The sequence below is a fragment of the Ammospiza nelsoni genome, chromosome 10 (assembly GCF_027579445.1).
Source record: "Ammospiza nelsoni isolate bAmmNel1 chromosome 10, bAmmNel1.pri, whole genome shotgun sequence".
NCBI classification, from domain to species: Eukaryota; Metazoa; Chordata; class Aves; order Passeriformes; family Passerellidae; genus Ammospiza; species Ammospiza nelsoni.
In genome coordinates this window covers 722,863-741,057 of record NC_080642.1, presented here as the reverse complement: position 1 = coordinate 741,057, position 18,195 = coordinate 722,863, and the positions used below count along the sequence as shown (strand labels likewise).

The 18,195-nt window shown below is 52.0% G+C and overlaps 1 protein-coding gene across 17 annotated transcripts in view; it reads right to left on the bottom strand.

The window, feature by feature from the left end:
• MBNL1 (muscleblind like splicing regulator 1) overlaps nucleotides 1–18,195 on the bottom strand; it is a 65,805-nt gene that overhangs the window by 5,136 nt on the left and 42,474 nt on the right. For 10 of the 17 annotated variants that reach the window (XM_059479056.1, XM_059479047.1, XM_059479062.1 and 7 more), the window contains 7 exons: nucleotides 17,470–17,640; nucleotides 14,968–15,168; nucleotides 9,914–10,171; nucleotides 8,993–9,046; nucleotides 8,030–8,183; nucleotides 2,634–2,669; nucleotides 1,850–1,944 (listed from right to left, as the gene is read on the bottom strand). In XM_059479056.1, coding sequence (XP_059335039.1) covers nucleotides 1,850–1,944; nucleotides 2,634–2,669; nucleotides 8,030–8,183; nucleotides 8,993–9,046; nucleotides 9,914–10,171; nucleotides 14,968–15,168; nucleotides 17,470–17,538 — 867 coding nt within the window. In that variant the 5' untranslated portion in view covers nucleotides 17,539–17,640. Of the gene's footprint in view, nucleotides 1–1,081; nucleotides 1,234–1,849; nucleotides 1,945–2,633; nucleotides 2,670–8,029; nucleotides 8,184–8,992; nucleotides 9,047–9,913; nucleotides 10,172–14,967; nucleotides 15,169–17,469; nucleotides 17,641–18,195 lie in introns of those variants that run through there. The other 7 variants (XM_059479048.1, XM_059479051.1, XM_059479049.1 and 4 more) reach the window with 7 other exon arrangements.

Below are 18,195 nucleotides of genomic sequence, written 5' to 3'. Positions count from 1 at the left end.
CCCGACAGGAGCAGCATCAGGGGCAGTGCTGTCGAACAGACCAAGGACCTTCCACACCAGCCCGGGCAGATGAAGGGCCACACCTTTATAAGCCTTTGGCATGCAGGCACACGGCATTGGGTGGCATTAAATACCTTCAGCATTGCTCACAGGGTATATACATATATGGGCATATATGTATATATGGAGGTTTGGCTGCAGAACTGCACTAAGGGTGTTATGAGGCTCTGGGGAGGAAAGGCATGAAATGACCAGATTCTACAGCAGAAGGCTTTCCCTGTGGTCTCCCTGGGAAGTGCATGGTTACTAACAGAGAGAGGATTTAAAAATAATTTTTTTTTCTGTGGTTTGTCTTGTTCTAACAACCCTCAGGACATGCACAGTATACAGAGACACACTGAAAGTAATTGTCTGGTGCAATAACTACAATATTAAGAGACTTTGGGCATACAGGAGGTTGCTTGCTGAGGTGGCACATATGCAGAGGTAGCCCCACCTATGAACTAGCTTTTCACAACACAAATTCTTAGGCCAAGTTTAAAGCCCTGTTCATTCAGCAAACATTTCTCAAGAGAAGAACGAGCTAGCTGCTGAGCAGACTAATCTGGGCTGGTTTTGGCATTCTACAATATCCAGGTCCCTTTGGAGGCTTGGGATGTGCATGCCTAGGTGTCACTGCAATGATGCCATTTGGAATTGTATTTTTGAGAGATGAGGAAGCAGACAGGTTAATGAGGGATGTACAGCTGGGGCAGCACAAAATGGTAGTGCTCAACAGGTAAAGGTGCAAAGGCTCGAAGCCAAAGGCCCTGGGGCTCACTCTGCAGCTCTGGCTGTCCTGAGCCAGGAGCAGAGTGCATCAGGTAAGCCTGCCTTAACATTGACATTTACCTGCACAGGAGCACACCTGCACAACGCTGAGGAGAACCTGGAGCTCCCTTTTCTAAAGGGCACACATGTGATCCCACAGAGCTGGAGGCAAGAACTGTACATCAGACCAGGACTGACAACTTCCTGGCATGGACAACTAACTGCCCAGCAAATCTCAAAGAACAATTAGCTTTTAGAAGAGGAACAGGAGGCTCTTTAAAACGTTTTTATTGTTTCAGCCAGGTGTTGTGCAGAAATCTCCAGCCGCTCCTCTGGCCCAGGGACTCATCTTTAGAGCACTGGTTCTGGCTTTCCTGGCAGGACTTCTAATCACTTACGTGGTAAAGCTTTACTCTCATGTTCCTGAAATACATCCAAACACGGCAATGACTGGGGTGCCTACTGAGAAACAAACCCAGACTCTAATGGGCATTTTCTTATCTGAGCTCTGTTCAGAGCAACGGGCCATTCCAAGGAGAATCACAAGGTTGCAATGAAGGCTTCAAGGAAGCCTTTTTGTGTGTGGCCCATGCTCACAGGGTTTTGTTTTACGCTTGGAAGAGGAGAGTCAGAACATGTTTGGACTGCTAAACTCACACTGTAAGAACCTGCAACCCCTCTGCACAATGACTCCCCTGGCTTTCCCTGAGTTCTGCACTGAAAGGAGCTGTTGGCTCCACAGAAATGGAAATAAATCATGGGTTTGTGTATTATCCCTTGCTCTTTGCATCCCTGAGAACAGAAATAAGCAGCGTGGCCTATAAATGTCAAGACTGAGTCAGAAACTCTATTGTCAATTATTTTTAGCATCAGAAATGGAACTGCAGCACCTTTGGAGCACAGCTAAGGGCTGATTAGGCTGTGCTGCAGCTCTCTGAGAGAATGTGTAGGCCAACAAGAGGTCAGATCCAAACCCCCATGCTCATTAAAGCACCGATTTCGAGTTGTCTGTAAGGAACAAAGCTGTAAATTAGCAAACCTGGTTGGCTGTGGCTGTTGCAGCGAAGGGAACACTTGTGGCAGATGTTGTTGCTGCAGACACAGTGGCTGGCGTAGCACCGTGCACCATGGGAACTTTCGGAAGGAAAATCAAATAAGCAAACGTACAGAAGAGTGTAGCAGTATGGGACCAGAGCGACACGTGGGAGGGTCATTGAGCATGGTTCACCACAGCAGAAAGCCCGAGACACCATTGCCAGCGCGTGACATGCAACCACAGTGCAAAGCAGGACAGCATTCCAGGAGGGAGGGGAGGGAGACGGAAGAGAAAAAAAAAGGGGAAAATGCTTGTTACCATCAAATCAAGAAAATCGACACAAACAAGCTTAACCATTTCAATATGAAAAACAACAGGAGAGTTTTTTCAATGCCCTTACATTTACAAATTTTTGTCCTTTAGAAATTCAACCCAAATATTAACTGCTAACAGAAATTAATCTCGTAGAAGGACAGAATGCAGCTACGTGGTTATGGTAAGATACAGTCTTTAGTTAACAGAAGATAGGTTCTAAACACTGGAACTCATAGGCCAGTCAAAATCCACCAAGGAACAATGTGCAATAAAAAACTGCTGTACAAAATTAACATCTACGTGTCCGTGTCAATTAAATAAAACAATCGCATTTAATTGACAGGTGTTAGTGCAGGAGGCTCGGGGAGATGGACTGGCACGAGCGCTGTACGTTAAATCTAGCAGTGGATTTTGAGGGTCTGTGAGCTGCACCACAGGTTTAAGATAATCAAGAAACAAAGCTGGCACCTACCAACACTTGTAGCGGGTGTCATGCACAATATTGAGCCTGCTCATCATGCATTGCAACAGGAAGGTGGATTTGGAAAGGGAAAAGAATTAAAACAACCCATCACACGTGTAATTAGAAATTTCATTGAACAAAGAAGAAAAATTGTTATTACGGGCACAGCGGCATGTAACTGTCAGCACAATCAAACCACACAATAGCACAGTGATCCGTTAGAACGAGGCCTCGGGGACAGGTGGAGCTGTGCTGGGACCCTGCTGGGCCCTGCATGGCCAGGAAAGCCTTCCTCAGCTCCAACTCGCAGCTCCTGGAACCTTCCTGCCTTGGGACACAAGCTTGTCTTCTCAGATCAAAAGAGATGCTTCCAACTCACCCTGCCTGGTGCCTGCGGTCCCCAGTGCAGGGACCTGGGACCAGGCCCTGCTGCCCTTGCTGGAGCCATCCAGGCAGATGGACAGTGGGACAGAGAGAGCCTCTCCTCTCCTCTCCTCTCCTCTCCTCTCCTCTCCTCTCCTCTCCTCTCCTCTCCTCTCCTCTCCTCTCCTCTCCTCTCCTCTCCTCTCCTCTCCTCTCCTCTCCTCTCCTCTCCTCTCCTCTCCTCTCCTCTCCTCTCCTCTCCTCTCCTCTCCTCTCCTCTCCTCTCCTCTCCTCTCCTCTCCTCTCCTCTCCTCTCCTCTCCTCTCCTCTCCTCTCCTCTCCTCATGGTCCCTGTGCCCTGAGCAGCTCCCAGTGACACCCCACAAGCCCTGCTCAGCCTTCTGTTCTACACTGTAGGATGTATTTTAAGCTGCTGGTGCCTGGGCTCACAGCCCCAGCTCCCTTCAGGCCCCACACCTGCAGAGTTCTGCCCTGCAACCAGAGCCACAGCAGGAAGGTGTTTTTAGGATCATTCTGGCATCATTTTAAAGTATCACCAAGCTGGCAATTCTCTTTAAGTTACACAGCAAAACGCCTTCCACCAGACTGATCTCACAATCTTCTATTTCTGCTTCCAAGATGATAAACATTTACTGATCTTCCAGAATATTCATTTTAATAAATTATTTACTTTTTAATTTAACTAATAACATTTATTAACACTGTTAATGATGAGTGACACAGCAGAAACAGAAATAACCCCTGAACTCTGGGAATGAGGTTGCAGTGGGAATGGAAACACATCCTAGCATGCTGGCAGAGGCAGCCAGGCAAGGCTGCCCCTGTGACATCCCAGGCTGTACTAGGGACGGGAAATGGCCCCAGCCGTGATGCACAGCCTCAGGAGCATTTCACTATGCAGGGGAGAAGTCAGGCCACTCTAATTACTGCTGGGGCCAAGGTTATCCTCCGTCACTGCTGTATCTGTAAGGCAAGGGCATCATCCTGTTCCCTAATTACTCCTCTGTGTCGTGGAAGAGACTGAGCACACTGGCAAAGAAAGGGTAAAGGAAGGGCGTCTCTCCTGACCTCCCCTGGCACAAATCACGGCTGAAGCCAAGGGAATCACCCACAAGCTTAAAAAATGGAGCAGAATTTGGCTAAAAAGTACAAACAGTAAGCAGAACTGCTTTCTTGGTCCCTCTTGTGGGCTCTCCGTGGCATTAATGGGGTTTCAGAGCAGAAGCTCTGAGCTGTGGCTCTGCAGAGGTGCCCCATGCACACGGCTGTGCACCCTGCAATGGTCCATCACCCCATGCACAAGTGTATGTTACACCTGCTACACATGGGCTGGGTGTTACAACCACTCTGAAACATCCCTGTAACACTCTTCAGTGAAAAGCTCCAAATTCCAGTCTGAATGATCATCATTAACATTATGACCAGTGCCCACAGTTTTGAAAGGGAATTAAAGCAAATGAACATGAGGCAGAAAGTGGAATGCTTGCTGGGGTGGCATAATTCCCAAAAACAGATATTATGCTTTATGACCCTCTTACCAGTAATAAAAATAATTTTTGCTATGATCCTAATATTCAGCTTGACTTCAGACGCTTTGACTTACTAATGAGAACACATGAATAATGAATGTTCACTTTCAATGTTCCCTGGCTGTTCGGCACAAGGCAGATTTTTAATTTGAGGATGTTCCGACTTAAATGACCACAACTTCATAACCAGATTATTTCTGCAACACAATAAAGCAATTTCTATAAATATTCTAGGTTTACTGTTGTTTTAATGATTTTTTCTCTTTTCTCCCTTGTATTATCCCCCTCAGTCTATTTTTTCTGCCCAATCTAACGCCTAATTAAAAACAACACTCCAGACAGCACACGCACTCCTGTGGAGGTGAGCAGTGGTGTGCGGCCTTTCCCTCCCCAATGTTTTGGGGAACAGCAGTGGTTTTGCACAGGCCCAGCGGCCCCAGGGAGGAAAGCCCCTTTAGGAAAGCCTCTGGGCACTGTCCCAGGCAGGAGCAAGGGAGTCTCTGGTGCTAAAGCTGCAGTAATTGAACAAATACACAACGAGTTAACACGACACAGAGGCAGCTGCAGCCTTTCCTCACTGGCTCTGGGGTTCAGCTGCCAGTGCAATCCTGCCCCTTGCAGCTGCACCACCCCACTCCTGGGAGCATCCTGCCAACCTGACCCCATGCTCTGGAGGCTCTCGCTTCTCAAGGCCAGCCTGGTCACCTGGGGACACACCTGGGGCAGAGCAGCTGCACTCACTCCCCTGAGGAGAAGGGAGCTGAGGCACAGCATGGCCCCAGGCACGGGGCAGGATGTCACAGCAGCCCCAGGAGCACTGCAGGACAAGGAGCAGCTGAAGGTCTGAGGACCTGGAGCTCTGCACGTTCACAGAGGGTCACTCAATCTGCCAAGGTGTCCCCAGCTGGCAGCCAGGACCCAGGGACCAAAGCCAGGCATGCAGAGCCTCCTGACTCGGCACACTAACTGCCCTTATCTCAACAGCACAAATGCTCCTGGTTCTTTCTTGCCCTGAACCCCCTCTCAGCCTGGGGGCAGCTTCCAGCAGCCATGGTTTTGGGGACACCTCAAGAGGGGAGCTGTGCACAGAGGGAGCTTTAGCTGAGAGAGGTGATGTGAATGTCTGAGGAACATTTCATCACTTGAGGCGTACTGGATGCAGTGCCCACTCCCAGGCATGGATGCTCCCTGGATGTGATCACATCCCTGGCACACAGGCAGCCAGAACAATGCCTTACAGCTCACAAGAGGTATCTGAGGTTTCCTGCAGTATCAGAGGGAGAACATGAGCAGCGAGGTGCCCTGCAGAGGGGAGGGTCCTGCCCAGGGCACACCCAGCCTGTGTGGGTTTTCTGCAGGTGTCCTGCCCTCCAGCCCTCCTGCACACTCTGCCTGCAGCAACTAGGAACACAAATGAGCACTCACACCTTGGGTGTGTGAACCTGAAAAACGTCACTTTAATTGAGATGCCACTGAGCTGCCCTGGCCCTGCTCCGTGGCCGTGGAGCTGGGGGCACCCACGCTCCGTGCCCTCCGTGGCTTCGCAGGGACAGATGGAGAAACTCCGTGTCCACGAGACTGTGCCCAAACAGGAACTGATCCCAGCTCATTTGAAGCGGGATAAACTAAAAACGGCAAGAAGCCAAAGACATTTTTCAAACTTTTGGGAAAGTACTGGACTACTGGAAAGCTCAAATTGCAGCTATCTGAAAAATATAAAGAGAGAATTCATAATAGTTCAGGCTAAAAACTCCCTTACTTTTATTGTGTAACATACACTAAACTCCAGTGGTCAGGAAAGGTCTAATGAAGCTCAAGAACCACTGCCAAGCTCCTGGAGGCTCCAGTGTGGATCTGCTGGAGGAAGAGCTGAGGTAAGGTGTGTCAAGAGCCAGTGGGAAAGACCCCAGTCTATGATGAGGTGCAAATGGGGTCTGGCACACACAAACCACAACCCCAGCTCCTGAGTTCCAGGGGGAAGTATAATTGTAGCTCCAGCACTTCCAGAAACCATCCAGCCCCTTGCTGCTTTCATGGAAGCCAGAAAATTGCAGGTTACAGACTCCACTGGTCATGCTGTGCCAAAAGAGATCTGTGAATAGTTTAACATTCATAGGAAGGATTCTGAGTCTATCTGGACGGGGCTCTGAGCAGCCTGGTCCATTGGAAGGTGTCTCCCCATGGCAGGGGATCTGCAATGAGGTGGGCTTTAAGGTGGGCAGGGGATCTGCAATGAGGTGGGCTTTAAGGCCCTTCCCAACCCCAACCATCCAGTGGTTCCATGAGTCCGTGACTGCCTATGCATTTTTATATGGATTTTAATATGAGGGCTAGGGATCTGACCTGCAGCTTGCCCAGCCCATCTTGCTATTGACTCCAGAAAGCCTTGCAACATTTACCAATACATTTCAGTGGCTGCAATGCATTTTTGCATTATTAAAATGCACTAGATCAAGAAACTGATTTTGTGCCATTTAAAGTACACAAGTTGGTTGCATGCCAGATCAAGACATAATAGTAAAGGGCACTGTACTGATCTCCTGGGAACATACTTGCCAAAGATGCTCTGGATAAAATCCTTTAAATTTTTGGGTAGAGACTGATTAGCTGTATTTCTTCCCCTTCCCAGTCTGCATTATGAAGGGCTGTCCTCACAGACTCTATCCCATTTTTGAGTACAGATCTATCAGCTCTGCACACTCCTGGAATGATGGTGCTGCTTTAGTGTGGGTTCAAGTGGAACAAACTACTTCAGCTGTGTAACCAAGGGCAGAAGCTCCCAGGACATAGCGGAGATCATTTCTCATGCAGTGCCATCAGCAGAACCAAAGCACATATTCCAGCTTTATGTCCCATCACTAATCCTCCAAAAGGATTTCTGCTTGGTCCATAGTACAGACATCAACTCCTCACCAATTACACGAGGACTCTTGGCTGAGAACAAAGCACTTGGCTTTACTCAGTCTAAGACCAGCCCTGAGACATCAGTGGTGGATGCCCAAACTGTGACTGCTTGTGTAGGTTTGTGTTTCTCCACCTGAGACTGCCTGTGCTGCCTGGGATCACTGCACCCCATTAAAACCTCATTAAAAAACCCCTTCGTGTGCGTGACTCAGAGCCACCACTGCCAAGGCCAAGGGGTCTTACAGGGAAACAAGCACATGAGGAATGTGGAAGGAAGAGCAGTTAATCCAGGGAAAGAGGAAGGAGAGAGGAGATTTCAAATTCTGATTGGGGTGAGAGAGCATGATGCTGATTTTGTGTTAGACTGGAAAAGTCCCACCCAGCTTCTGCGAGGAGCAGAGAGAAGGCAGCGTGCCCACAGGCAGCCCCTCCTGTGCCCAGGGGCACTGCTGTGCCCTGCCTGGAGGGGCTGCCTGTGCCTGGCACAGCGGCCTCAGCACCCACCACCAGGGACCTACAGCTGCCTCGTGGTGTGCTGCTCCAGAAACGCCCCGCTCCCGCCCCTGAAAAGGCCAGTGATGCACTTACCTGGTGGGAGAAAGGCTGTATGCTGCTGTAACTGCATGTTGGCAAGAGCTTGCTGGTATTGGAAGATACCAGTGTTAAAGACTGCGGTGGCACCATTGGTTTTTTCAAGCGCAGGCCTCTTTGGTAAGGGGGGAAGTACAGCTTGAGGAATTCCCTGAATGGTGGATGGGTATAAAAATAAAGTCCAGTAACAAAAAGAAAAAAAAAAAGGGAGGGAGTGGGTGGGGTGTGGAGGAGGATGGGAGGGAAGGGGGGAGGGAGGAGAAAAGGAGAGAGAAAAAGGAAAAAAGAAAAATCAGTAGAAGGCAAAATAACCAGGCAGCACCATGTTTCTCCATGAGCAAGCAAGCGGCATAGCAGACTGAACTACCAAATAAAAGGCGAGGGAACAGCTTTCCAGGGAGCACTGTTTGCCTACCGCTACAGCGGCACAGGGAGCGGCGGGACGGCCGCTGCGGGCACCGGCATCAGTGCCACGCCAGGGAAAGCTTCGGGTGGGCCAGGAGCGAGGCTCTGGGGAAGCAGCACTGCTAGCTCCATGAGGATCACACGTAGAAGCCATGTTAATAGTCACCGTCCGGAGTGGATGGCAGGGCCGCGGTGACACCCCAGTCCCCGGGCCCCAGCGCTGCCCGGGCATGCAGAGCGCGCCGCATGCCGGCCCCGGCCGCCTCCGCGCCACCAAGCCACGCCAACGCCCCTGCGCCGGCACCCGGGAGGGACAGGGACAGGGACAGGGGAGAGGGGACAGGGGACAGGGGACAGGGACAGGGGAGGGGACGGGAAGGGCCCGGCGGGGCGCGGGGGCGGCGGGGAGGGCACCCAGCCTGGCCCGGCCGCCCGCACGCCCTGTGCCGGGGACGCGGGCAGGGAAACCGGGATGTTCCATTGCTACACATTAACCCCAAACTCGACTCTACGATACAGCTACATGCCAAGCTAAAAGGTGAAAGGTCATAGTACCAGGTCAAAGGTTGCCTCGAGGGGTCGCTTCAGTGATTTGACAGCCGACTGAGTCTTAATTAGCAGGCAGCGAGCACATGATGGCAATGGCCAGTGGGGTCAAGCGCATTAACATAAACAGCAAGCAGAGGTGCGTCATGGGGGCAGCAGTGCATTTGGGGAGGTGAGAAAAAACAAATAAAAACAAATCACCGGATGCCGTGTACAACGGTAACAAGACTAGGCATGCACGGGCCGGCGGGCAGGGCAGCGGGGCGGCAGGGGGTGCCCGCACGGCCGGGCTCACGCGCGGCCACCGCCTCGCCCCGCCGGCCCTGCCGCCCCCTCGGTGCTCCGCTTCCCACACCCACGGGCTCAGCACAGGCGGGACCCCTGCCACCACAGCCCCCCGCGCTGCCTCGCCTCGCCAGCACGCCAGCTCCTCACGGGGCCAGGCCTGCCTGCTACGGCTACGGGCCTGCACCGCGCCCGGGACAGCCACCGCCAGCCCTCGGGGATACGGGACGGGGACAGCAGCAACACGGTAATCCGCTCCGAACCACACCTCTACAAACACGGACTTACAGGAACTAAACACGGGTTTATCTGGCTGTGCAGCTGGCCAGATACACATCTGCCCACACACACAGATGTACAGCCAACCAGAGACACAAGGAGCCCACACGTACAGACACGCACACACGTATGCACGCACAGAGGTACACACAGGAACTCCGGACATCAGCAGGCAAAATTAGTCAAACACCTCAATGGTCTGGAACCACTTCACAGCACATCTGGCACCGCACGCTGAGAAAGCTCATTGCACCGGGTAGCGACCGGGTCCCCAGGCACACGCACCCTCCTCAGCAAGGACAAACACGCATCCACCATTGCCTCTCCTCAATGTACGGCTACGTCCACAAGGGCTCCCACACTCACCATGGCAGCTGCAGTCGCTGCTGCTTGGGCAGCTGCAGCTTGGTTAACCTGGTACTGGGCAGCCTTGATCTTGGCTTGCAGGTGTGCGGGAGGGTGAAAATATTTGCACTTTTCCCGGGAGCACCTCCCTTTGATGTAATCCATGCAGACGGTGACGGTGTTGTCGTTGGTGTCGATCATGGCGCTGTCGGCGGGGTGAGCGAACCGGCAGTCGTTCTCTCCCCGGTTGCAGTTCCCACGCTGGTACTCTCGACACACCTGTGACACCAGGAAAAGAAAGACACTCACTTTGGGTGATGGGTGCTGCAGGCACGGCTTGGAGCAGAGAAAGCTTTTTGAAAATCTGCCAGAGCACCACGAGGAAGGGGCCTGGCCCAGGTGGTGCACTGCAGGGGGATGGAGGGCTCAGGGACCTGGCAGCCAGGTCTGGCTTCTCCAGAGCCACTTCTGATGTGAAGGAGCATGAAACCCCACCGTGACCAGAGCCAAGCACACAGCAGGTGTCACTCTGGCTCCCACTGAGCAGCCCAGGGGGCTGTTTCTGTCTCCTGAAATGTGCCGTGGCTGCTCTTGGTCACCACCCAAGCACCCCAAGGTGCTCAGCCATGCCCTCCTGTGACCTGGATATGCTCCATGTGCTCATTAGGGTGAGTGGCTGGTGTGTGGCCACCCCCAGGGAGCCCAACCAGGTGGGCACTCTGTGTCCATGTGCCCCCACAATCCAGGCACCTGCAGGAGACAGCAAGCCGAGCCCACGGTGGTGGCACAGCCACCCTGGGGAGGTGGGGAACAGCTGGAGCGGCCACAGCTGGAGCAGCCACTGCTCTCGCTGTCACACGCCAGCAGCCAGATGGAGCTGAGGGCTCACACACTGCAGCTGCGTGGGTGACAGCCCCTGCAGTGTCCCCGTGGGCTCCAGCCAGCCCTGAGCCCACACAGACCCCCAGCCACTCCAGCACCACAGACACAGACTGCGCCACCAGCGGGACAAACACCAGCCCCTCTGCACACATCCAGCCCTGTGTCTGACAGATTGACTGACACACTGACACAGGCTCCTGTCATGGTCAGTTCTCCCCAAACTGCAACAAAACACACTTTGCATTCCAGATTTCCAAAGGCCATCGGAAACAAGGGGACAAAAGCAACCGGTTCTGCATAAAAATAAAACCCTTTAGTAGATGGAATTTCCTGTTCAAGGTGGGTGCCTGTGAGCTTGGATCATAAGTATTTCCTCAAGGACCTTGCTCTGATCCCTGCAACAACCCAGATTTGGTGGTGGTTTGGTTTCCCTTCACACCAGTCCTGTGGCTGCTGTTTAACCCTCGTGCCAGTGCCACCTGCAAAGCCTCCATGGGTATGAAGTGACCCCCTGCAGGACCAGGACCAGGTCAGCTGTGAAAACATTTGTGCAGGGCCACTCCTGCAGGACCCTGCTCATGGGCTTTTTCCACATGGTGACAGGCTCCAGGTGTGTATTGACACTGAGCCAGGCCCAGCCCCTGCTCATCCCGTGCCCTCTTGCTCAGGGCTCACAGAACAGATTCTGCAGCATGCCAGAAACAGCTCAGGCAAACTCCTGGGCTGGAAAAGATCCACTGGCCTGCCAGGTAATCCTGCAGCCAGATCCCTTCCCTGGTCCAGTCCCCTGCAGTGACAAATGCCAGCCAGCACAACAGTCCTGATTGCCCCAAGATGACCAGCTCCAAGAACTTCTAAGCTGCTTCTTTCTGGCAAAGCATGGCCTGTAAGAACCAAGCAAGAAACAGCAGCTTGGCTGTGGTCATTCCTGACTTGGGAACACTTCTAATAGAAAATGATGGCATTCCAACAGAAACAGCTGTTTTTGATAAAGTGTTAGGCAATTCATTTTTCTCTCACTTTCCTGTCCTTCTTGCTTCTTTTCTAGTTCACTGAAGAACCACACTTTGTTCGAGCTATTTCCTGCAGGGGAGGAGTGTGAGGAAAGCTGTGGAAAAGCCTGAAGCCATGACATTTCCATCCTGAGATGCAGATTCCTTACAGGAGTGGCTGAAAGCACTGGACACCCAACACCTGCACGCTGTCAGCGTGAAATCCAGATGAAAGCAATCCCACTGCTAGTGTCAGTCCCTGACCTCACTTCACCAAGACTCACATTAATTCAGGAGACACAGTGCTGCCCGACAGAGCTGTGGTGTCTGCCTGCATCCCTGAAAACCCCAGGTGTGCCTGCTGAGAGCTTTCAGCCTGGGAACAGCCTGGCTCTGTATGCCAGAACGTGTGCTGACTTAATTCCTGCCAGAGTATATCACTCTTGAAAATAAATATTTAAAATTCTAAGCAGAACCAATCATACTCCAAGATTAGATGCTAACATCATTGTGGTTATTTTTCTCCAGGACAGTTCATTCCAAGGGAGAGTGAGTGGAGCCTTATAAAGCTCTGACCATGCCATAACAAATGGCAATGCCACAGCTGCAGCTCCCTGGAAGGGCAGGTAGACACTGCTGGCTCCTCTGGGAGGCAATAGCCAGGTCATGCAGAATCCCCAAAATCCATTCCGCATTTCTGTAGCCTATAAAGTACATTCAAATATTTTGCTGTTCATAAAAACTACATGCTCGTTTAGTGTTTGGATACTAAATTTGGATACTCCAGATCAGATGACCACTGTACTGGAAAGCATTTGCAAATTATGTTCTCACCTACATGTTTCACTGTTTAAACTGAATTTGCAGAAGGGAAAAACAGTATTGTGACCCTGAAAGTGCTACTCTATCATCTCACTCTCATGCAGAGGAGTTTGGCTCAGCAGTGCAGCACTTCTCTGAACAGCAGTATCAAGAGAATGCAGCATCCAGAGGGACAAATCCTGCCCACCGAGGTCACAGACGACATCAGCTCCCTGTGCACAGCAGTCACAGCCTGTGGCCAGCACCAGGGCTGCCTGGAGGGGCACACAAAGGGGTGCTGCTGCTTCCCTGGCTGCCTGGGGACAATGGTACATCCTGCTTATGACCAGGATGCTTTTGAGCCCTCATGTCCCACCGTGACCATCCATGGGCACTGCAGGGCTGGAAGCACAATAAACACAGCAGCTGATCTTGGCAGCACACCCCAAAGGGTTCCCACCATAGGCATCCTCCTCTCCAACTCATTTCCAAATCCATTATGATTTATTTATGAATTTACCTAATTGCATTTTGGTTTTAATCCACCCCTGGCAGGTGTCCATCTTTAAACAGAGTCCTCAAGGGAAAATCCTCCCTGGGTGATTCCAAGCAGCCCCCCATGTGCCAGCTCGGAGTCGGCACGGCTGCCTCCCTGCAACCTGAGCGTGCTTTGGGGAACGCTTCCCTCGGGGAAAACATCTCTAAAAAGGGAAGCGATGTGATCCCACAGGAGGGTGACCTGCGGTGATGTGAGCTCTGAGAATAGTGACAGCAGCAGCGGGAAATGCTGGCTGCCAGATGACCCTGCACACTGCTCCCAGCTCGCCCCTTCTGGGCAGCAGCCCGTCAGTCTGGGATGCAGCTAAGGAAAAGGAATTCATTTCCCTTGGAAGGAGAGTTAAACCCTGGTAGTGCACAGGCAGAAGAACAGAGTTACACATACAGCAGGCTGCATAAAACAGAGATCCTTCTTGCTCCTCCCAGTGTGCCCCTGAGCTCAGTGAGCAGACCCACTGCCAGCAGGGAGACAGCAGCAGCCGTGCAGGAGACAGCAGCCTTGAGCCCTCACCCTGCTGTGTCCAGCACACGCCAGGGTGACAGCAGGGCACCCTGGCTGCTCAGCCTCCCTCCTCGCTGCCTTTTAACCCAGCCAGAGCTGCCAAGCACCTGCTCTCAGGCTGTGCCCATGGGCTGAGCTCTGTGCTCTCAGGCTGTGCTCCCAGGCTGTGCTCCATGCTGTCAGGCTGTGCTCCACACTCTGAGGCTGTGCTCCAGGCTGTGCCCATGGGCTGTGCTCCATGCTCTCAGGCTGTGCTCCCAGGCTGCGCTCCCAGGCTGTGCTCCACATTCTCACGCTGTGCTCCAGGCTGTGCTCTCAGGCTGTGCTGTCAGGCTGTGCTCCACTCTCTCAGGCTGTGCTCTCAGGCTGTGCCCATGGGCTGTGCTCCATGCTCTCAGGCTGTGCTCTCAGGCTGTGCTCTCAGGCTGTGCTCCACACTCCCAGGCTGTGCCCATGGGCTGTGCTCCATGCTCTCAGGCTGTGCTCTCAGGCTGTGCTCTCAGGCTGTGCTCTCAGGCTGTGCTCCACTCTCTCAGGCTGTGCTGTCAGGCTGTGCCCATGGGTTGTGCTCCACACTCCCAGGCTGTGCTCCCAGGCTGTGCTCCACTCTCTCGGGCTGTGCTCTCAGGCTGTGCCCATGGGCTGTGCTCCACACTCCCAGGCTGTGCTCCAGGCTGTGCTCCACTCTCTCGGGCTGTGCTCTCAGGCTGTGCTCCCGGGCTGTGCCCACGGGCTGTGCCCCAAGCTCACGGCAGCCTGCAGCCCGTCCCTGGCTCCCTGGCTCCCTGGCTCCCCGCCCACGCTGCCGCAGCACCGATAAGGTGCTAAAAACACTGTCAGGCCTTTCAGATAAGTGAGATTCAGAGCGAGGGAGAGCAGCAGCTCGAGAGCACCGACACTTGTCAGGGCTGTCGCGGGGGTGATAAGGCAGGTGGGGAGGCCAGCACGGAGCGTGGGCACCGTCTGCCCGAGCAGAGAGGCCGAGTCATCTGCACCCAGCAGCTGCAGCTCTGCACCTCTCCCTAGTGCCCAGGGGCTGTGCCCCCACCATGCCAACGCCTCCAGGGCACACACTAACGGCTCCGGGGCACCCTTGCTGCTGCCATGATCATTCCTGAATATTCCCATTTCCCTCTTCAAGTGAGGGTCAGAGGCAGAGTGGCAGCCTGAAGTTACTGTACAACCACTCAACCACTCCTCGTTCTTACCGTCACACAGATACCACATAACCAGCCCAAGTGAAACCTGCATTATTTGCTTGCACAAGGAAAGTATTTCCCACCTAGAAGACATAATAAATGATAGCACTTGTGAGGTAAGTTCCAGCAGGCAGCTCCTACCTCCAGCCGGTCTGTCCTCATCAGCTTCTGGGCGGCGGCGGCGGCGGCGGCAGGGACTGGCACGCCGGGGTTCCCTGTCACCAGCATCGGGGCCGTGGGCAGGATCTCAGCAGGGACCAGGCCTGGGGACACGGGCCCCAGGTAGGGGTTGAAGGCGGCTGACGCGTTGGTGGCTAAGCTGGGCGCAACAGAAAACATTGGCTGCAAGTGGAGACAGGGAAACAGACATTTAACATTTGTTGTGCAGCAGCATGCCATGCTGTCACCAAAACAACTGCTCAGCATGCTCTGGAACTGAATGAGGTGAGCTTCTGCTGCTAACTGGAAAGGAGCATTCGCTGTGTTTGTGGCTCGTGGGGAACACCCGTGCAGGTGTTGCAATGAGCAGGAGCACGGGACAGGGATCCCCACCAGCCTCTGCTGGCTCTCCTGCTCCTGCTCCTGCTCCCTGCACACTCACAGCACGTGGCAGCTCCTGCAGCAAACTCACGGGGGATCCACACTCCTGCAATGCCATAACGAAGGACAGACGCTCTGTGGGGTCACACAGAGCCTGGGGCTACCGGGGGAACATGGGCACACCAGCACAATGCTGGCTCTTGGGGAAAGGCACCTGAGAGCCCTGACAAAGCACCAACCACACTCCACTTCAGGCACAGGCAAAGCTCTTCTGACCCTGGTGCAGCTAGAGCTGGCCCAGAACTCCTGAGGTTTCACAGCCACAATCCTGCCATTTTACAAATAGGCTGGCCTTGCAGATAATCCGACACTCACTGCATCAGGGAGATGCTTTAGCTAGGCCAAAACTTTAAACCAGTGGAAGAAAGAGCACATGCAAACATGATTTTATTTTGTTTGCAAGTTTTCAAAAGAGAGTCAAGCACCCTTGTGGGTGAGAAGATAATTGGGTGTAGAGCCCAAATAATGCTGTGAAAACCCAACACTGCGGCAAGGATTAAATAACTCTCCTGCCCCCAAATGCAGTGTAACTGCCAAATAAAATTCAGCCAGGAGTGTTTGTCTTTCACTATCTAAATAAGGCAGTTACTCAAGGCATTTAGGTTCTTTTCCCCAACTAATTTTTAGAGTGAAAAACAACTACAGAGTTAACACAACTCTTTCTCTGTTTCATATCAATTTAAGGCAGACAGCAGAGAACAGCACATGTTTCTGTATTTCTGAGGAAATGACTGAATTGTTTGGAAGCAAGAGACATTGGAAATAATGAACAAAACCATGCAGGGATTACTGGAGAAAACAGAATGACAGTTGTGTAAATGGTTATAATTTCTGTAATGCTTATGATTCTTCATCCATGTGAATGAAAAACAACCAGGTAAATATTACAGGAAATTAAATATTACCCTTAAATACACTATTAATTAACTGCACTTTTCATTACTGGGTTATCAGCTATGTAATAATGAACTTCAAAATAGAACCAGTCTGTTAGTGTGTAACTTAAGAGATGCTGGTGTTTGATTTCAGCCCAATACACTCAAACAGACACCTGTGTGCCTGCTGTACAGCAAATAAGAGTACCCCATTTACTTTCTACTGAGCTTATTTTCTAGCAATATAAATATCCTGCAGCCTTTTGAGCACTGCAGAATAACAGCATGTTATCAGAGCCAGCTGGCATTGCTCTGAAGCTCACAGGGACACGGGGATGTGCTGCACAGTCTAAGTGGGGACACCCCCTGTCCTACAGCCCCATCAGCACACGGCCACCCCAGCTCTCTGCTGCTGCATGGGCTCACACTACTGATGCACCAGCCATGGCCAAGCTGAGCCTAGCTGCCCCTAAACTAAAGCTCAATTCTAGCAAGCAATTCTCTGCAACAGCTCCCTTGAGTGAAGGGAAAACACCCAGTGGGCATCCTCTCAGAGCCAGGAGTTTCCTAGAGCACGTAATATTGCAAAGGAAACGAAAATCTCATGCAGATCACTCCCTTACCAAACTCTGAGAATAAAGCTGCGAAAGATAAATGAACCCAAGATTACTGAAATAATTAAAAATATCACTTCAGGCAAGGCAGAATTAAGCAACACCAAGACATACAGAGGGGCATTTCAGTGATTTCAGAGGGGAGTTTCAGTGATTTCAGAGGGGAGTTTCAGTGATTTCAGAGGGCATTTCAGTGATTTCAGAGGGCATTTCAGTGATTTCACAGGGGCATTTCAGTGATTTCAGAGGGCATTTCAGTGATTTCACAGGGGCATTTCAGTGATTTCAGAGGGGAGTTTCAGTGATTTCAGAGGGCATTTCAGTGATTTCACAGGGGCATTTCAGTGATTTTAGAGGGGCGTTTCAGTGATTTTAGAGGGGCGTTTCAGTGATTTCAGAGGGGAGTTTCAGTGATTTCAGAGGGCATTTCAGTGATTTCAGAGGGCATTTCAGTGGGCTCCTCTCCCATTCCCGAGCTCTGTGGGGTTTCCCTGGCGTGCCAGCCTGTGCTGCCACACCCAGCCCAGCTCCTGGCGACCCTGGGGTGCACCTACCACGGGCTGCAGCGGGGCTCCGGGCATCATGGCATTGGCCAGCTGCATCTGCTGGGCCAGCATGGCCATGTTCTTCTGCTGGATCAGGTTATTGCGCCCATTGATCTCCAGCTGCGTTTTTAAGTGTGGTGGTGGGTGAAGATATTTGCAGTTTTCCCTTGAACATCGACCCTGAAGGAGAGAAAGGACACAGTAGGATTAGAAGCTGCATCTTTGTTCCTTATGCCATGGGCTAAAGCAAACACAAGCAGACACACTTACCAGATATCTGGAAAATGAGACCTTACATGAGCACAATGTAAAAGTCAGAGCCAATTACTGCTAAAATGGTAACATGGAACTACAACATGTGTGGCTGGAATCAGAGGAGCAGTTAACCAAGCTGATTCTGAAATCCAGACTAAACTCAATGTCCTCACTTCAGTGCTGGGGTTTAGGCTGTTCCACAACTCTCTGGATGAGATCCAGAGCCCGGCAGTACGTGTTGTACATCCCAACCACTTAATGTACTTCATACACTCAAATGCTTTACAGCCATAAAAAATAATTCCTGTGATCTAATGCAATGTCCTCTGGCTCCCAGGAAACAAGGAGCCTCACTGCTTCCCCACTGACACCAGCATCTCTATCCACCTAGGAGATGGTCTTTAAGGAAAGCTGTCTACTCAAAGACTACCAGAATACACCACAGCCCCAGGTAAATTGTGCTTATGCTTTGCTATCACC